Source organism: Mesocricetus auratus, unplaced genomic scaffold, assembly GCF_017639785.1.
Source record: "Mesocricetus auratus isolate SY011 unplaced genomic scaffold, BCM_Maur_2.0 Super-Scaffold_100676, whole genome shotgun sequence".
In the NCBI taxonomy this organism is placed as follows: domain Eukaryota; kingdom Metazoa; phylum Chordata; class Mammalia; order Rodentia; family Cricetidae; genus Mesocricetus; species Mesocricetus auratus.
The window spans coordinates 129,336,652-129,356,636 of record NW_024429266.1 but is presented as its reverse complement, the minus strand read 5'-3'; the positions used below and the strand labels follow the sequence as shown (position 1 = coordinate 129,356,636).

Genomic DNA, 19,985 nt, shown 5'->3' with positions numbered 1-19,985 from the left:
GGGAATTTCCTTAACCACTACTATTTTGTTTCTTCTTCTAGTAATACCTTCTGCATCCATCATTTCCAGAGCTGAGACTGTAAATACTACTGTGCCCAAGACCCTAATTTACTGGGATAGCAAAAGCATGATTGAGAACGCGTTCTGTGAGATGAGATACAAAGCAACAAGGAACCAAACGTGGAATGTAAGCTAAGATTTCGTTCATTCCTTAGCATCTGAGGAAATGACTTACAGAACAGCCAGTTAACAGTGTTCAGACTGGATTTGGGAAGGCTCTGCTCCACATGCTTTTGACTGATGTGACATTTGAAAGACTCTGGTTTCAGTGACTACTGTGTTTTTCTGAGTGGGCTTGCTTCTGCTAAATAGGCTGTGTTGACAGCTAAATGGTATCATTTTTAGTTCCTTGGGATTGTCTCAGGATGAAATTTACATCCATATCCATGGATATAAAGCTAAAGCATTCTATGCTGAAATTGGAGGGCATGGTGGGTGGGAGGGATTCAAAGTGGAGATGTTAGAGTAAGATGTCTGTTTTTAAACTGAAAATGTGTGATTTCGGAGCAGAAGCAGTGGCTCAGCGGCTAACCGTAATGCCGTCCTTGCAGAAGACCATAATTGGGTTCCCAACAAGAAGCCCAACAATGGGTGTCTTACAACCATCTTGCATCTTGTGGCCTTAATGGGCACCTTTATACATGTGCACAAACACAAACAAATACATAAGAAAATATTGTTGTAGAAATTCAAGCACTAAATTTATCTTAGAGTATGGAGTTAACCTTAAATAATTTATAACCTTTATATTATTTTTAACTTAGATACAGCATGTTCAGTTTTAAACAACCTTTTACAAAATACTTTAATCTCAAAATTATTATTATTAGAATATTTAGAAAACAGTTTTAATATGGTAATTTTAAATTAAGGCTCAGAAGGTTGTGTGTAAATCACAGAAAGCATATGGAACCTTTAGATATCTAACAATCATAAATACAGGCAAAGACATTAGTAGTTCTTGTTGTCTCACCAAATTTAAATAAATAACTTGTTTAAGATTTAAGTTGTTATAACAGATGCCTTGAAATGCTTTTTTGCTAGAAAAAGATTTTATTTCTTATTAGTGTTTATGAGGCATCCAGAGCAAAATAAAGTTCAGCATTTATGACTTTATTATTATTATTGCTATTTTAAGTAAAATTTAAAGATGAATAATCTTTTTAAATGTATCACTATGGTGTGAAGCTTTAAGATGACCAGCAAATTGTAAGATGCTTGTGTAACCCTCAAAGGAGTTTTTTTAAATAACAGTATATATATATACATATATATATATATGTATATATGTATATATGTATATATGTATATATATATGGTTTTTCTCTTACATAGGCCTGACTAAAATAAGGAACTTGAAAACTTGTTTGATTTTAAAGGCACAACAGTGGTCAAAACTATCCTTAAAATTCTTTAAATGTTTGTTTTTATATAAACATTCCTAGACACATGCAGCATATCTAAGGTACAGCAGAGTTGATGAAAAGAATTGTGCTTACAAAGACTGAATGGCGGCCGGACGTTGGTGGCGCATGCCTTTAATCCCAGCACTCAGGAGGCAGAGGCAGGCCGATCTCTGTGAGTTCGAGGACAGCCTGGTCTACAAAACAAGTTCCAGGATAGCCTCCAAAACAATACAGAGAAACCCTGTCTTGAAAAAAAAAAGACTGAATGGCTGATTGGAATTTCAGCACTGTGGAGAGACTGGAATGTTGGGGGTGGGGCAGAGTCTAATTACTATACCTTGGACTACTTCTAGTCCTCCAACAACACAGTCATTCCTTGCCCGCCTCTGTGTCTGGAGTTTTAGTTCACATGGCCTCTGAGTGTCAAAGTAAGCATATTTTTATAGCAAGTCAGAAAAGGCAATAAGTCATTGAAAGGTTTAATTTTGTCCCACTGACCAAGTGATCAACTTTGTGTCTGCTTACCTCCTGAACTTTCTCTCATTATGGCCTCTGTGTAAGGGCAGGTGAGTTCACACACACACTCAAGGTCACTGAATTTTACATTCCTCCCAAGTCACAATCTGGATTACATCTAGGTTAAAAGTTAACTTAAAACAAACTGCTAAAAGTGGTGCTGGGATTTTTACAGTGTGTTCCTTCAGATGTCTTTCAAATTATGATGCACAAATATGCCCTTTTAATACAGAATGTTGTGTGACAACATTTTCCTGGGGAGTTGCAATACATACACACAAGTGGGGGGGGTGATAGATAAATGGATTATAGATAGACCACAGATAAACAGATTATAGATAGGTTAGAAATAGATAGTAGATGATTGATAGACAGACAGACAGGCAGGCAGACAGATGAAAGAGAAGTCTATTCACCACAGAAAAGGAACCCATGACAGAACAAACGAAAGATTACACCAATGTCCAATTTGGTGAAACAATGAATTGTTGAGTCTTCTGAAAGGGACATAGATGAAGAGTTTCCCATGGAGCAGGAATGACTCAAAAGCAGCTGCATCACCCAAAAGCCCCAGCACTGGTGATGACTCACTGAAAGCATCCACCCTGGAGCTGTGTGCACAGCGCTCAGGTAACTCTCTGTGCAGCACCCAGGTGCCAGCGGCTCCTCCCACAGGACTCACTTTAATGCTGGGAGGAGCCCTGTAGAATCTTCCAAGTTTCTGTTCTCTTAGCCAGTGAAAAGACTTCTTTTTTTACCTCCTAAACTTCATGTATAAAAAGATGTTTCTCCATCCCACAGTCATTTATAAACAGTCACTCAGAGGCTTAGTATTAATTACAAAATGTTTGGCCTATAGTTTGGGATGATTTCTAACTAGCTCTTACATTTAAATTAACCCATTTCTATTCATCTTTACACCACCATGTGGCCCACGGTTTACCAGTTCTCTGATGTCTTGTCCCTTGAGCAGCTGGATCAGGTCTCTCTCCACTCTGTCCTTCTTTCTCCCTGTATTCAGTTTGTCTTTCCCACCTAGCTATATTCTGTCTTGCTATAGGCCAAAGCAGCTTTTATTATCAACCAATGAGAGCAATATATATTCATAGCATATTATCCTACAGCATTTATGAACCTCCCTCCCTCATGGAGGAATTTTTTTCTAAGGTAACTGCTACACCACAAATGTAAAGATGTCTCTATCTATCCCTCCTTCCACTATCTCTTCATTACCTCCTGTAATGCCCACAATAAACCTCTCAACAATCCTTTGTGACAGGCTGCATTAACTCCATTCCTCATATAAATGAAGTAAAGCCTGAGTGAATCAAGCCAAATGTTTCCAAGTTTATGTAGATAGTGCTTAAGTGCCCCTCACAAATCTGTATTGCTCCAGGTATCCAGTGGATAGCCAGAAAGTGAAAACACATTCCAGTCCAAAGCCCACATCCCATTCCCACTTCCGTTCTTCTAAAATACAGCCACTATCACAGAAAAGGGAGGATCACCATTTCTTTCTATAGTTTCCCAGTTAACTCAAAGATGGCTAGGAGGAACCTTTGTCTGATATTTTCATCTAGGTCATCCCGTAAAAAAAGAATTGAAAGTTGAAAAGGGCTACACCTTTCACCTCAGTTCTGTGGTGACAGTCTCCATCAGATTAGCTGGAGGACAGTGACAGACAGCTGTCTAAGGAAAGCCTTGAGGCTCAGACCACAGGGACAAAGCTCCCTTCTGCTTTAGTTGTACAGCCTTATTTAGGCTCTGACCCTTTGTTAACAGTTTTGGCAAGTCATGGCCACTAGGAGAAAAGGACACATTAGGACTGCGTGGTAATTTGAACAAGAAATGTCGCCCCTAACATCTGAACACTTGATCCCTTGTTGGTGGTGATTTGGGTAGCGTTAGGAAGTGTGACCTTGCTAGAGGAAGTCTATCCCTGGGAGTGAGCTCTGAGGTTTCAAATCCAAATGCCACTCCCAAGTCACATTTTTGGTTTTTGTTTTCAGTTCAAGATTGAGCCCTCTGCATCCTGCTGCAGCTGCCATGCCTCCACTCTGACATCATGGATTCTTTTTTTTTAATGTTTTTTTTAAATTTAAATTAGAAACAAGCTTGCTTTACATGTCAATCCCAACTCCCTCTCCCTCCCCTCCTCCCCATCCCCCACTAAACCCCTAAGTCCCCTAACCAATCCCCACTCCACTCTCCAGGGAGGGTGAGGCCATTCAAGGGGCATCTCCAAAGTCTGTTATATTATCTGGAGTAGGGTCTAGGCTTCCTCCTCCCCATGTGTCCAGGCTGAGACAGCATCCCTTAATGTGGAATGGGCTCCCAAAGTCCATTCGGATGCCAGGAATAAATACTGATCTAGTACCTGAGGCTCCAAAGATTGCCAAAGCCTCCTCACTGACATCCACGTTCAGGGGGGTCTGGATCAGTCCCATAATGGCATCTCAGCCATTGGTCTGGGGTCCATGAGCACCCCCCTTGTTCAGGTCAGCTATTTCTGTGGGTTTCACCCACCCAGTCTTGACCCCTTTGCTCATCACTCTTCCCTCTCTGCAACTGGTTCCCAGGAGCTCAGTTCAGTGTTTAGCTGTGGGTCTCTGCCTCTGCTTCCATCAGTAACTGGATGAAGGCTCTAGGATGGCATACAAGGTAGTCGTCAATCTCATTATCAGGGAGGGGTATTTAAGGTAGTCTCTCCACTATTGCTTAGATTGCCAGTTGGTGTCATCCTTGTAGATCTCTGGAAATCTCCATAGTGCCAGATCTCTCCTCAAACCTACAATCACTCCCTCTATTATGGTATCTCTCATCCTGCTCTCCTCTATTCTTCCCCAGACTCAACCTTTCTGCTCCCCCATGTCCTCCTCTACTCTTCTCCCCCTCACTTTTCCCCTGCTCCCTCTCAACTCCCCCCCTCCCCGCTCCCAGTCCACTCAGGAGATCCTGTCCTATTCCCCTTCTCTAGGGTACCATGCATATCTCTTAGGGTCCTCCCTGTTTCCCAGACTCTCTGGCCATGGGATTGTAGGCTGGCATTCCCCTGCTTCATGTCTAAAATCTATATATGAGTGAGTACATACCATGTTTCTCTTTTTGTGACTGGGTTACCTCACTCAAGATGGTTTCTTCTAGTGCCATCCATTTGCCTGCAGATTTCAAGATTCCATTGGTTTTGTTTGTTTGTTCTGCTGTATAGTACTCCATTGTGTAAATGTACCACATTTTCTCTACCCACTCTTTAGTTGAGGGGCATCTAGGTTGCTTCCAGGTTCTGGCTATTACAAATAATGCTGCTATGAACATAATGGAAGGAATGTCCTTGTTATATGAATGTGCATCTTTTGGGTAAACTCAGAGTGGGATTGCTAGACTTTGTAGTAGACTGATTCCCATTTTCCTGAGGAATCTCCATACTGATTTCTAAAGTGGCACTCCCACCAGCAGTGGAGGAGTGTTCCCTTTGTCCACATCCTCTCCAGCATAAGCTGTCATTGGTGTTTTTGATTTTAGCCATTCTGACATGAGTAAGATGGTATCTCAGAGTTGTTTTGATTTGCATTTCCATAACGGCTATGGATGTTGAGCACTGTAAGTCAGATAAACTCTTCAGTAAGTTGTCTTGCCCTATTGCTGAAGATACTTATATATCTAACTGAACACTCAGAAGTTCAGCTGGTGTCCAACTTGGAGCTTCACCCCTACTAACTAGTGTTCGTGGAACAGAAGATACCCTGCATGCTGCATGGAGTTTTATCACAGTAATGGAAATGTAACTAGTACAGTTCTGTGAAGAACCTGATCATATGAGTTTTTTGAACCAATAGCAAGAAGGAATTGAATGTATAAGTCATTCCTATGGTATCTTAAGTCATGAGACTATGGAGAAATTTATTTTATGACTGATTAGCTAAAACTAAGTGAGTAGATGTTTTTTGTTTTGTTTTGTTTTTCTTGGTGGGGAATTTTTTTTTTGCAATTTTTTAATTGAAATTTTTTTCACATGATACAATTTCCAGTTGTGGGCCTCTGTATTGGTTCCCATCTACTGCAAAAAGAAACTTCTCTGATGATGGCTGAGCAAGGTACTGATCTATAGGTATAGCAGGATGTCATTAGGAGCCATTTTATTTCTATGCCCTTTAGCAGAACAAGAAATAGTATTTGGTTTTCCACTAGGCCCATGGCCAATCTAGTCTCAGGTTCTTGGCCAACCTAACAGTGTCTGGCATGGGTTCCATCCCATGAAGTAGGCCTTAAATCCCAGCAGAGAGGGATTGGTTACTCATACACTGTGTCACTATTGAGGCAGAACATCTTGCAGATAGGTCACCATTGCAGATCTCAGGGTTTGTAGCTTGGTTGGTGTTTCCACTCTGGTAGCATGAGTACCTTCTAGTATCATGAACACTCGTCAGTAGAGGTGAATTTCCTACTTGGACACCAGCTGAACTTCTGAGTGTTCAGTGAGATGTACAATTATCTACAATAGGGCCTTCCCATCAATTTGTGGAAAGCAACCAATAGCCTTGGCAATAGCCTGAAGTGTTTTGGGTGTTTCTGTGGGGCCCTACTGGCCAACTCAACTAGATGTAACCCATTGCAGGGACTGGAGTTTTACTTGGTGGTATAAAATATATAGTTACGGCAGTATCTGCTCCATTATTGGTCACCCCATTTAGATTTCTTCCATCTGTGCATACATTATAAGAAACTTCTATACTAGTACGTTTCCATATAGTACCTCAAATGGTCATTAGTGTTAGTTGCCCCTCCCCATATTCTTTTCATTACCCTTATCTTTTATCCCTCTCCCCATTTAATCCTTCCAATTCAGTCCCTCCCTTCTCCATAACAATGTATTCTGCTTATTCTATTTCCCTTTCCTTAGGAGATCCTCTTCTCCTTCCCAGTTCCTCTCTAAGTTCCTAACTTCTCTGATTAAATACATAGCAGCACACATATCAAAGACTTAAAGACTAACATCCATGCCATATGGTGGTGGTGGTGCGGGCCTTTAATCCTAGCACTGGGAAAACAGAGGCAGGAGGATTTCTGTGAGTTGGAGGCCAGCTTGGTTTACAAAGAGAGTCTGAGGATAGCCAGGGCTGTAACACAGAAAACCCATCTCAAGAAAAAAAATCAAATATAAAAGGAAACAATATTTGGGCCTGGGTTACCTCACTCAGGATGACTCTTTTTAGCTCCATCCATTTACCTGCAAATTTTAGGATTTTTTTAAACAGCTGAATAATACCATATTGTATAAATGTGTCACATTTTCATTGATAAGTTGATGGACATCTTGGCTGTTTCCAATTTTAGCTATTGTAAATAGAGCAGCAATAAATATGGATTAGCAAATTTCTCTGTAGTAGGATGTAGAGTCCTCTGGATATATGCCCAAACTGGATTTTATGGTAGATAGATTCTCACCTTCCTGATGAATCCACACACTGATTTATATAGTAACTATACAAGTTTGTGCTCCCTGTAGCAATGAATAAGGGTTGGGCTTTCCCTACATGTGCTGTCATTTGTTTTATTGATCTTGGCAATTTTGATTGGTGTGAGATGAAATCTCAAAATAGTTTTGATTTATATTTCCCTGATGACTATGGATAAGAATATTGAACATTTCTTTGTTTCTCAGACGCCTGTGTTTCATCTTTTGAAAATTCTCTGCTTATTTGTGGACACCATTTTTATAATTACTTCTTTTCTTTACGTTTAAATATTTTTAGTTCTTTATGTATTTTAGATACTAAGACTCTATCCAATGTGACAATTAGTTCAAGCCTATTCCTGCTTTCTCTTCTATCAAGTTCATATGTTGATCTTGTGTTGAGGACTTTGAGCCATTTGGAGTTGTCTTGTATAGGGTGATAAATATAGTTCTATTTGGAATCTTCTACATGCAGACATCCAGTTGACCAGTATCATCTGTTAACGATGTTGTCTTTTTCCAGTATATATTTCTGGCTTCTTTATAAAAAAAAATGAGGTGTCCATAGGCATGTGGATCTACATCTGAATCTTCAATTCAATGCATTGTTTAGTTACAATACTAAAAAATTCCTTGCCACATGTATATCTCCCTTAACTAGAGATGGTTCATGTCATTTTTACTAAACTTTCTGTGAGACACTGAGTACTTTATAAGTGACACTACATTTTTCTAGAAATCCACTCTTAAAAGAAAGCCAAAGTACTAGTTAGTTTTGACAATTTATTAGTGGAAGTTGTTTATTGAAAATAATAGGCACGGATATCTCAGGTAACAAATTGACACTTTGCCCAATGGGAAAACACACTTAACATTTGGAGTTGCTTCTGTGGGCTCCCTTGTGGTGACCTAGCCTTTGACTTGTACACGGCTTCCTCCCTCTCCTCAACCGGATTCTCCAAGCTCAGGCAAGTGATTGACTGTGGATCTCTGCAACTATTTCCATTCAGTTACTAGATGAAGGCTCTTTGATGACAATTGGGGTAGTTACCAATCTGAATACAGGACATGACCAGTTCAGGAACCCTCTCCACTACTGCTAAGAGTCTCAGCTGGGGTCATTCCTATAGATTCATGGGAGATTCCCTTGCATCAGATTTCTACCTGAAAAGGTCTTCTTTTTATCCAAAGCATCTCCGTTTTGTTAAAACTGTCTTTACCAAAATATATTTTTTATCCAGTTATTTTTCATATGATCTTTTTCTTATTTTGTTTTTTAATACATTGCATTGAAAATGAAAACTCAGAAAATCATATTTCATCATAGGAATTGGTTATTATGCAAAAAACATCATAAAAGAGAAATTATGGTTTTGCTGTAAATAAAATGAAGCCTATCCATAAATTCCAAGATGTCTCTATCTTTGAGCCAAGAGCTCTTTATGCCTAAATTTTCATGTGCATATACATACCTATGATATGCATTCATTCACATGTTTATATCTTTAAAATGTAGTGGCATGGATCTTAATTTTAAAACATTTGGAAGATAAGACGTTATACTTCATGAGACAGATTAAATGAAAGCCTTAGGAACACATATGAAATTTGGTCAACAGGACAACACACTGAAGTAACATGTAACAGTGCATTTAACCACTGAGAGGGGCAAAGAGTTGAGGGAAAATTTCTAAATCTTCTGTATGAAGTTTTCAAATAAGTGTGTTAGGGACAGAGGACTCCATCCTTGAGTGGTTCCCCTCCTCCCACTCATCCCCTGTTTTATTTTTTTTTACTTGTATATTATGTCAATTGAACATAAATCAGCATTTTCTGAAATGTAATTTGAGAATGAGTTGGCTGTAGAAGGCAGGCTTTATAGAACAAGGGAGCCATCCTAAAAAAAAAAAAAAAAAAAAAAAAAAAAACTTGTCAGGGTAAAACATACCCTCACTTTGGTCCCAAGGTAGCATGGAGGAAGAAGTAGATTCCCCATTCTGGAATGTTTGAGAATGTGAACCTGCTTTGGTCTAGCCAGGAGGGGAAGCTGGAAATAGGGGCTTGGTGCATGTGTTATTAGAAAAGCATCGGAGGCTCCTGTGAAGTGCAGCCCTGGAGATGGAGTGGGGCACCTGTAATAATCCATACAAGAAAGATACAGACAACCACCCTGATTAAGTCAATTAAAAGTATATGAGTCCTTTATTACCCAGTGACCAAGAGCAGGCTTATGCCTCAAAGTCTCTTGATGCCAAAACTCAGGGTACAGTGTTTTTAAAGGCAAAATCCATGTAGACCATAATTTACATCAAAGTAAGATGAGCATCAGAGTAACCTTAAACATTCATTTCTGGAAGAATATAGTAATTATTTTAGCCAGGACATGATAATTGCTTTTTACTTATACCTTCCTCAGATATTTTAGTTTATGTTAAGTTTGTATAAACATTAATTATTTTAGTTAATACATCTGCTGGATGGAATAGCCACTCTAAATGACTATCACATGACTTCACTGCCATTATGCATCTATTTTAGGTTATGGAATTTGACACCAACTTAACATATGTGCAACAGTCAGAATTCTACCTGGAGCCGAACAGCGTGTATGTGTTTCAAGTGAGATGTCAAGAACTGGGTAAAAGAAACTGGCAGCCTTGGAGCTCACCCTTTGTTCACAGAACTCCCCAGACAGGTGGGCATGTCTAAACCCTGTTCTCCTCAGCTTCCTTTCAAGCTCTTTCCTTTTTTTTTTTAATAAGCATTTCTTTTTTAAAATATTATTTATTTATTTATTGTGTATACAGTCTTCTGCCTGCATGCCAGCAGAGGGCACCAGATCTCATTCAAGGTGGTTGTGAGCCACCATGTGGTTGCCAGGAAGGACAGTCAGTGTTCTTAACTGCTGAGCCATCTCCAGCCCTCAGTCTCTTCTAAGCATCCTTGCAGCTTGCCTGCTACCATTGAGAAGGCCATCTTGTGGAGGTGATAACGTTAAAATCATCACTTTCTTTGAGCTTTCTAAGGTTGACACTTTGTGGAATCATCTAAGCCACCTGGAAATGCTTAGGTCTCAACACCTTTATTCACATTTCTTCCCACAAAGGGAATGATTCCACACACAGCTGGGATGACAGTTCTTACAAACACACTGATTTGTTACCAGTCCTTGTTTCAGAATGTGTCATTGAGTTACAAAAAAATGTATCACAAAAATTAAAAAATCAAATAATGTAAATAAACACTGATTATCTCTACACTAAAGGTAACCAGAAAGAGTTACAAAACAAAAACAAAAACAAAAAGCACTTAGCCATGGAATTAATGATTTCTCAGTAGGACCTCACTGAGAGAGATTTAGAAAAATCTCATTGCTATTATTATTAGTTTACTTACATATACGTTTAGTCACACCACACAACGCTACCTTCTTAGCTGAAGAGATTTCAATTGTAAGCAAGTAATAAACTCAAACAATAACAATTGTCATCCTATTCCAGAGAAGCTCCATGAACCAGAGTTATGGCTTTTATGTATAGTTTATATGGCAGATTTTGTTTTGCTTTCCAGAAACAACACATTTGGCTTAATTATACTCACATCATTAATAACATGATTCTTAATGTAACAGCCTGACAGCTACGCTCTGTGATTTCAAACAAACCAAGTTACTTTGGTGCCACCTGGTGTCCAATCTTAGAGATACACTATCAAGGGAATAATTTTCAATAAATTATCAGTTCTCTACTTTTAGAAGTTAAAATTTAATATCATCTGTCTTAAGTTAGAACTGGTAAAACTTTTGACACTTTTAGTATAATATAAAATAGATTTGCTTAGTAATTAAATTCTTTTTCAATTTTTATTTTATTTTGATTTTCTTTTGTTTACATGTTTGTCCATATGTGCCTGGAACCCGCAGAAGTCAAAAGAAGTCATCTATTCCCTGAAACTGAAGTTATGAATGGTTGTGAGCCACTGTGTGGGTGCTAGGAATCGATCCCAGATCCTTTGGATGAGCTCCTAACTGCTGAGCCATCTCTCTAGCCCTAAGTAACCCGTTTCTTTTTAAAAAGAACACTAGAGTTACTCGACCAGTGTGATTAAGCATGGTTTACTTAAATTTACAAAGCACTGCTCTCTATAAGCTTGTTTGTTTTCTATATTCACCATATTTGATTTGTAATTTGCACCATTTTACAGATGTAGACACTGAGTCATGATTAGCTAGACAGCACATTGTTCATGGGTCATTGCCCTGAATTTCTCAAATGCTCAGCACTCTCAGTCACTGTTGCTGTTCAGTTCTGTCTGAACAAGTGGGAGGACAGATAATCTGTCCCCTCTGCAGATCACAGACAGGCTGGCATGTGTGTGCACACCTGTATCTGCTTTTTTAGATAGAATGTCACTCTGTAATACAGGATTACCTTGAAATTGTGACAGTCCTCCAGCCTCAACCCTCCAAGTGCTGGAATTACAGGTGTGTGCCATCATATCCAACACGAATGCTGTCTAGGGACAAAGGTCCTCCATCTAGGGTAGTATAGAATAAGGACCTGCAAAGTCTGGTCTTAAAGTTTCTTATTTAATAAGGAGAAATGTCACTTAAAAGGCAAAATAGAGCCGGGCGTTGGCACAGTCCCAGCACTCGGGAGGCAGAGGCAGGCGGATCTCTGTGAGTTCGAGCCTAGTCTGGTCTACAGAGTGAGTTCCACGACAGCCTCCAAAACAATACAGAGAAAACCTGTCTCGAAAAACCAAAAAAAAAAAAAGGCAAAATAGTCGTCAAACTTAAATGCTTATGCTTTTCACACACTAGCCAAGAGGAGCCACAGGCTATTATTTTGTTCCCCCATTCCTTCCTGTGCTACCTTAAATAAGAAACAGCAAAAATACTATAGAAAGTAAAAATTCAAATACATATTTTCCTCTTTGCAAACACAATGTAAGTTTATTTACTGTGTGACACAAAAATATCTACTACTCACACGTTAATTAAGTTATGTTAGTATTTCCTAGGTACTTACATTTTCTGTGACTGGAACTGCAGTGTTTTCTGGTTTGCTTATGTAGTCTACCTTGCTGAGTTTTTAAACAGCTTGTTCAATGACTGCACGTCATTCCAGTTTATAGACATACCTTAACTTATTTATTTCCTTTTTGATTTTTTTAAATTGTATGTGGGTGTTTTGTCTTCATGTATGATGTCTGTGCACAATGTGCATGCAATACAAAAGGAGACCAGAAGAGGGCATCTGATCCTTTGAAACTGGAGTTTACATACGCACCAACATGGAGATGCTGTGCTTCTGGCCTGGGACCTCTAGAAGAGCAGACAGTAGTCTTAACTGCTAATTCATTTTTCCAGCTCCCACTTCCTTATTTAAACAAAATTTCAACTACTTCATTTCATCATTATCAATAAGATTTTAAACAGATTTGCATTTAAACTTTCATTTCTTTATTCTAAAAAAATAATATTAGATGAAGAGTTAGGCAAATTTGGTGCAGGAAAGATAGCTTTGGGGGTAAAGTGCTTACTGTGCACAAATGAGGATCTGAGTTCAGATTTCCCGCACCCAGGTAAAAGCCATGTTCAGTGTTGTGTATCTGTAATCCCAATGCTTGGGTAGGGCAGAGCCTGGCAGATCCTCGAGGCTGACTAGCCAGTTAGTATAACCCATTGATGAGTTCTAGGTTTGATAAGAAATCAATGTCTCAAAAAAATAAAATGAAGAACAATAGAAGTAGACATTGGATGTCAGTCTCAGGCTGCCACATGTACATACATGGAAGAAAGTATCCTCACATACAAAAGCATACACACCTACACACAGTTAAGCACATACATGTGTACATCTCACATACAGTGTTAAGCATATACACACATACACCAGGTTAAGCACACACACACACACACACACACAGACGCACACACACACACACTGAGGGGGGATTAAGCACATTTTAAGGTGCATGTTGTCAAATAGGTTTTATTCTATTGGTAATTTGATACATGAATACACTGTACTTACATGATTTCCACCCCTCTTAAATTTATGACCTCTCCTTCTCCCCTTTTTCTTCTCCTTTTTATTGGTTCTTTGAAACAGGGTTTTCCTGTGTAGCTGGCTGTCCTGAAACTCACTCCATAGACCAGGCTGGCCTTGAACTCAGAGAGCTATCTGCCTCTGTCCCCCAAGTGCTGGGGTTAAAGGCATGTGCCACCACCTCCTGACTTATACATATATGTATAATATATATACAAAAATATGTATATTCTTCTAGCGAATCCATTCAGTGTTATACTTATTTATAGGTGTTTAGGCCTGACCATTTGAGATGAGCTAACTCCCAAAGATAATTAATTCTTCTCCCTCAGAAGCCATTACTTGTCTGTAGTTCTTTATCTAGGGATGAAGTCTTATGAAATTTCCCTCATCTTCACTGGCACGTCAGCTGATGTATTCATTATGCAGGTCTTGTTTAGGCAGCCATGTTGTTGAGACATCATGGGAGCAGCTCCTTGTAGTGTCTAGAAGACACCATCTTGCAGCAGGCATCTTGGTCTTTTGGCTCTTACAGTCTTTCTGCTCCCTTTCCATCATGTCTCCTGAGCTTTAGGGATTGGGATTCTTTGTAGATGAACTAACTGGGTCTTTGCATCCCATGGTCACTTAGTCTCTGCATATTGACCAGTTGTGGACCCCTGTAGCAGTCTCCATCTGTTGTGAAAAGAAGTTTCTTTGATGAGGGACATGAGTCACACTTATCTGTGGGTATAAAGGTAAGTGTTTAGAAGTAGAAGTCATATTGACTTAGGAAAATGGTAGTAGTAGTTTCACAAATATGTTTTAGCAAATCCTTATTATTTACCTGTTTAAGAATTCATGAAAACGCAGTAATTATTGAGTTAATTAAATACTAGTTTAGCCTATATCATATGGCAGGCCTTATTAGTACTTAAGAACCTCAATAAGCAGAGGTATAGACCAAAATCAATACCTTGGAGAAGTCTTATGCTAGCAAAGACAGAAAAGAATAATTGCATAACAATTATTCTTTTTATTTTTTACATATTTTAGTTAAATTAAAAACAAGCTTGTTTTAAATGTCAATCGCAGTTTCCTCTCCCTCCCTCCTCCCCTGGCCACCACCAACACCCTATCCTTTGACCCTGGAATGGTACAATTGCACATTGTTCAATTTCCATGAGTTTGTAGGTTTTCTGCAATTTGTGTTGTTGAATTCTAACTTTAAAGCATGGTGGTCTGATAAGATACAGGGGGTTATTCCAATTTTTTGTACCTGTTGAGGTTTGATATGTTGTCAAGTATGTGATCATTTTAGAGAAGGTTCCATGTGGCGCTGAGAAGAAAGTACATTCTTTTGTGTTTGGATGGAATGTCCTATAGATGTCTGTTAAACCCAATTGGGTCATAACTTCTGTTAGCTCCTTTGTTTCTTTGTTAAGTTTCTGTCTGATGGTCCTGTCTAGTAGTGAGAGTGGGATGTTTAAGTCTCCCACTATAACTGTGTGGGGTCTTATGTATGATTTGAGTTTTAGTAATGTTTCTTTTATGAACGTGGGTGCCTTTGTATTTGGGGCATAGATGGTCAGAATTGAGACTTTATCATGATGGATTTTGCCTGATTTTAATTGATTTTAGTTTGAAGTCTAATTTGTTAGATATTAATATAGCTACACCAGTTTGTTTCTTGGGTCCATTTGATTGGAAAATCTTATGCCAACCCTTTACTCTGAGTTAATGTCTTTCTTTAAAGCTGAGGTGTGTTTCTTGTATGCAGCAGAAGGATGGATTCTGTCTTTGTATCCATTATACTAGCCTGTGTCTTTTTTTAATAGATTTTTTAATTTAAATTAGAAACAAGCTTGTTTCACATGTCAATCCCAGCTCCCTCTCTATCCCTCCCCCCCCACATCCCTCTCTAACCCTCCCCAAATCCCCCAATCCCCACTTCTCTCCCCAGGGGGATCTCCAGAGTCTGTCATTTCATTCGGGTGCCAGGGGTTCGGCCAGTATCAGTCCTATGCTGCAAGAGCCATCTATGACTGATGTCTTTAGGGCTGTTTTTGGAACCAGCTGAACAGCCCAGGGTCCCACCCTGAGTAGGGGAATGTGGATCAGGGAAGTCCTAGCTACCCAGCAGTGCTAAAAACCAGAAAGAGACATCTTGTCACTTCAGGAGGACTCTCAGTCAACACTGAATACCACGGTTTATTCAAGCATCCTCTTAAATAGCTTTCCAAAAGCAGGGGTACTGGCAGAAGACATCTATTATCATGTATATAGTGCTGACTAGGAAACACTTCCTTTAACCCTAGAGATGGTCCTAGAATGCACGTACATAAGCCCTCAGACTTTCCATAATAGCACAGTCTCATCAGTCTTCAGACATATCCCACTAGTCCTCATGATGGGTTTGGGGCCTAGGTCTATTGTTACACCAACTAGAAACCATTCTCCACTGTGGTCAGGCCATCTGGAGGTAACCAGCCAACATGTAAAAGACAATAGGAGATTCGAGCTCCTGGAATTGAGCTGAGGCCTATATCTGAAATATCATATTCAGGCCCCGACATCCACGGCAAGGCCTAGGCCTTCCCCCATGTGTCCAGGATGAGATAGCATCCCTCCATGTGGAATGGGTTCCCAAAGTCTACTACCCGAGATGCCATAGATTGCCAAGGCCTCCTCACTGACACCCACATTTAGGAGGTCTGGATAAGTCCCATGCAGGCCTCTCAGCCATCAGTCTGGGATCCATGAGCTCCCCCTTGTTCAGGTCAGCTGTTTCTTATTATAGCAATGTTAAGACCATTAATATTGAGGGAAATTAAGGACCATTGAGTGTTAATTTCTGTTTGTTTTGGATTTGTTGGTAGTAGTGTATTGTGTGTGGATTTATCCCCGCTTTTTCTTTTGGCTTTTTGTAAAGTGGGATTATCTATTGCCTATGCTTTTATGAGTGTAGTTAACTTCCTTAGGTTGGAGTTTTCCTTCCAGTTGCATTCCGTAAGGCTGAATTTGTAGATATGTATTGTTTAAATCTGGTTTTGTCATGAAATATCTTGTTTTCTCCATCTATAGTGATCGAAAGCCTTGCTTGGTACAGTAGTCTAGGCTGGCATTCCATATTCCCTTAGCATTTGTAGAACATCTATCCAGAACCTTCTGACTTTCAGAGTTTCCATTAAGAAGTCAGATGTGATTCTGATAGGTTTGCCTTTATTTGTTGCTTGGCCTTTTTCCTTTGCTGCTCTTAATATTCTTTCTTTATTCTGTATGTTTTGGGTTTTTACTATTATGTGGCGAGGGACTTCCTTTTGTGGCCCATTCTATTTGGTGTTCTGTAGGCTTCTTGTACTTTCATTGGCATGTTTTCCTTTAGGTTAGGAAAGTTTTCTTCTATGATTTTGTTGAATATGTTTAATGCACCTTTGAGTTGAGTTTCTTCACCTTCTTCTATCCCTATTATCCTGTTTTATGTCTTTTTATAAAATTTCATTTAGAAACAAGGTTTCTTCACATGTCAATCCCAGGTCCCTCTCCCTTTCCCTCCCCTTCTCCCATGCCCTCCCACCAACATCCCCCATGCCCACCTCCCCCAATCCCCACTCTTTTCCCCAGGGAGGGTGAGGCCCTCCATGGGGGGTAACCATAGTCTGTCATTTCATCCAGGGCAGGGCCTAGACCCTCCCCCAAGAGTCCAGGCTGAGAGAGCATATCTTACTGTGGGATGGGCACCCAAAGTCCATTTGTATGCCAGAGATAAATACTTATCTACTACCCAAAGCCCCATAGATTGCCTAGGCCTCCTCACTGACACCCATATTCAGGGTGTCTGTATCAGTCCCATGCTGGATTCCCAGCCATCAGTCTGGGGTTCAAGAACTCCCCCTTGTTCAGGTCAGCTGTTTCTGTGGGTTAAACAAGCCCAGTCTTGACCTGTATGCTCATCAGTCCTCCCTCTCTGTCACTGGGTTCCTTGAGTTCAGCTCAGTGTTTAGCTGTGGTTGTCAGCCTCTGCTTCCATCAGCCATTGGATGAAGGCTCTGTTCCCCAGACTCTCTGGCCGTGGGATTGTAGGCTGGCACTCCCCTGATCTATGTCTAAAATCCATATATGAGAGAGCACATACCATGTTTTTCTTTTTGCGACTGGGTTACCTCACTCAGGATGGTTTCTTCCAGTGCCATCCATTTGCCTGCAAATTTCAGGATTCCATTTTTTTTTTTCTGCTGAATAGTACTCCATTGTGTAAATGTACCACATTTTCTCTATCCACTCTTCAGTTGAGGGGCATCTAGGTTGCTTTCAAGTTCTGGTTATTACAAATAATGCTGCTATGAACATAGTAGGACAGAATTCATGTTGTATGAATGGGCATATTTTGGATACATGCCTAAGAGTGGAATTGCTAGGTCTTGTGGTAGGCTTATTCCCATTTTTCTGAGGAATCTCCATACTGATTTCCAGAGTGGCTGTATGAGTTGGCACTCCCACCAGCAGTGGAGGAGTGTTCCCTTTTCTCCACAACCTCTCCAGCATAAACTGTCATTGGTAATTTTTATTTTAACCATTCTGACAGGAGTAAGATGGTATCTCAGAGTTGTTTTGATTTGCATTTCCCGGATGGCTAGGGATGTTGAGCACTTTCTCAAGTGCCTCTCAACCATTTTAGACTCCTCCATTGAGAATTCTCTAGCTCACTTATTAATTGGATCCTTTGGTGTTTTAGAAACTTGCTTCTTGAGTTCTTTGTAAATTTTAGAGATCAGCCCTCTGTCAGATGTGGGGTTAATGAATATCTTTTCCCATTCTGTGGGCTGCCTTGTTGTCTTGTTGACTGTGTCCTTTGCCTTATAGAAGCTTCTCAGCTTCAGGAGGCCCCGTTTATTAATTGTTGACCTCAGTGTTTGTGCTACTGGTGTTATGTTCAGGAAGAAGTCTCCTGTACCAATTCGTTCAAGGGTACCTTCCACTTTCTTTTCTAAGAGGTCCTGTGTGGCTGGACTTATGCTGAGGTCTTTGATCCATTTTGACTTAAGTTTTGTGCATGGTGATAGATATGGATCTATCCGTATTCTTCTACATGCCAATATCCAGTTATGCCAGCACCATTTGTTATCCCTATTATTCTTAGGTTTGGCCTTTTCACGGTGTCCCATATTTCCTAGATATTTTGTGTTAGGGATTTGTTGGACTTAAGATTTTCTTTGGTCAATGAATCTATTTCTCCTAGTATATCTTCAATGCCTTAGATTCTCTCTTCCATCTCTTGTATTCTGTTGGTTATGCTTATGCTTGCATCTGTAGTTCCTGATGATTTACCCATCTTTTCTAATTGCAGCATTCCCTCAGACTGTATTTTTTATTGTCTTTATTTTAGCTTTCAACCCTTGCACTGAATGAATTGTTTCTTGCAATTTTTGGTTTGTCTTTTCCTCCATTTCTTGAAATTTTTTGGGTTTTTTTCCTTCCATTTCTTTAACGAATTTTTTCATTTCCTCTTTTAGGGTCTCTATCATCTTCTTGAAGTTGTTTTCAAGGTCGTTCTCTTCTGCTTCATCTGTGTTGGGATGTTCAGGTCTTCCTGGTGTGGAGTCCCTAGACTCTGGTGGCCTCATATTGGTTTTTCTGTTGTTGAATATGTTCTTATATTGTTGTCTTCCCATCCCTCCTTCCAGGGGGTACAGGTGGGGTCTCTTCCTCTCCTGGTGGATACGAGTCCATGATTCTCTTCCAGTGGATACCAGCAGGTCCAATACTCTGATGGGTCTCATGGTGGGTGCAGGCGGGTCTGAGACACTCCCTCTTCTGGTGGGTGAGGGTGGGACTAGCACAGAGATGTCAGCAGACTTGTGGTTGCTTGGTCTGCTTGGGGGGTGAGTCAACCTGCCTGCAGTCCCCAAACCAGGAGATCCCAAAGTGGGCAAGCAGAAGTTGGGCACAATTATTCTTATTTTTATTATATATTTAAATTAGAAACAGGCTTGTTCCACATGTCAGTCCCAGCTCCCTCTCCCTCCCCTGCATGCCCCTCCCTCCCACCAGCCCCCCCAACCCCCCACCCAATCCCCACTCCATTCCCCAAGGAGGATAAGGCCTTCCATTGGGAATCTCTAGAGTCTGTCATTTCATTCCAGAGAGGGCCAAGGCCCTCCCCCAAGTGTCCAGATTGAGAGAACATCCCTCATTTCGGGATGGGCACCCAAAGTCCATTTGTGTGCCAGGGATATATACTGATCTACTACCCAAAAACCACATAGATTGCCTGAATTTCCTTACTGACACCCACATTCAGGGTCCCATGCTGGCCTCTCAACCATCAGTCTGGGGTCCAAGATCTTCCCCTTGTTCAGATCAGCTGTTTCTCTGGGTTTCACCAGCCCAGTCTTGACCCTTTGCTCATCACTCCTCCCTCTCTGTCACTAGGTTCCAGGAGTTCAGTGTTTATCTGGGGCACAATTATTCTTATAAGTACAAAATTAAATAAAAGCAGGGAGAAACAATCTACAC

At 40.2% G+C, this 19,985-nt stretch overlaps 1 protein-coding gene across 1 annotated transcript in view; it reads left to right on the top strand.

The window, feature by feature from the left end:
- Il23r (interleukin 23 receptor) overlaps positions 1-19,985 on the top strand; it is a 69,062-nt gene that overhangs the window by 30,410 nt on the left and 18,667 nt on the right. Inside the window, exons 5-6 of the mRNA XM_005076112.3 lie at positions 42-187; positions 9,976-10,132. Coding sequence (XP_005076169.3) covers positions 42-187; positions 9,976-10,132 — 303 coding nt within the window. The remainder of the gene's footprint in view (positions 1-41; positions 188-9,975; positions 10,133-19,985) is intronic.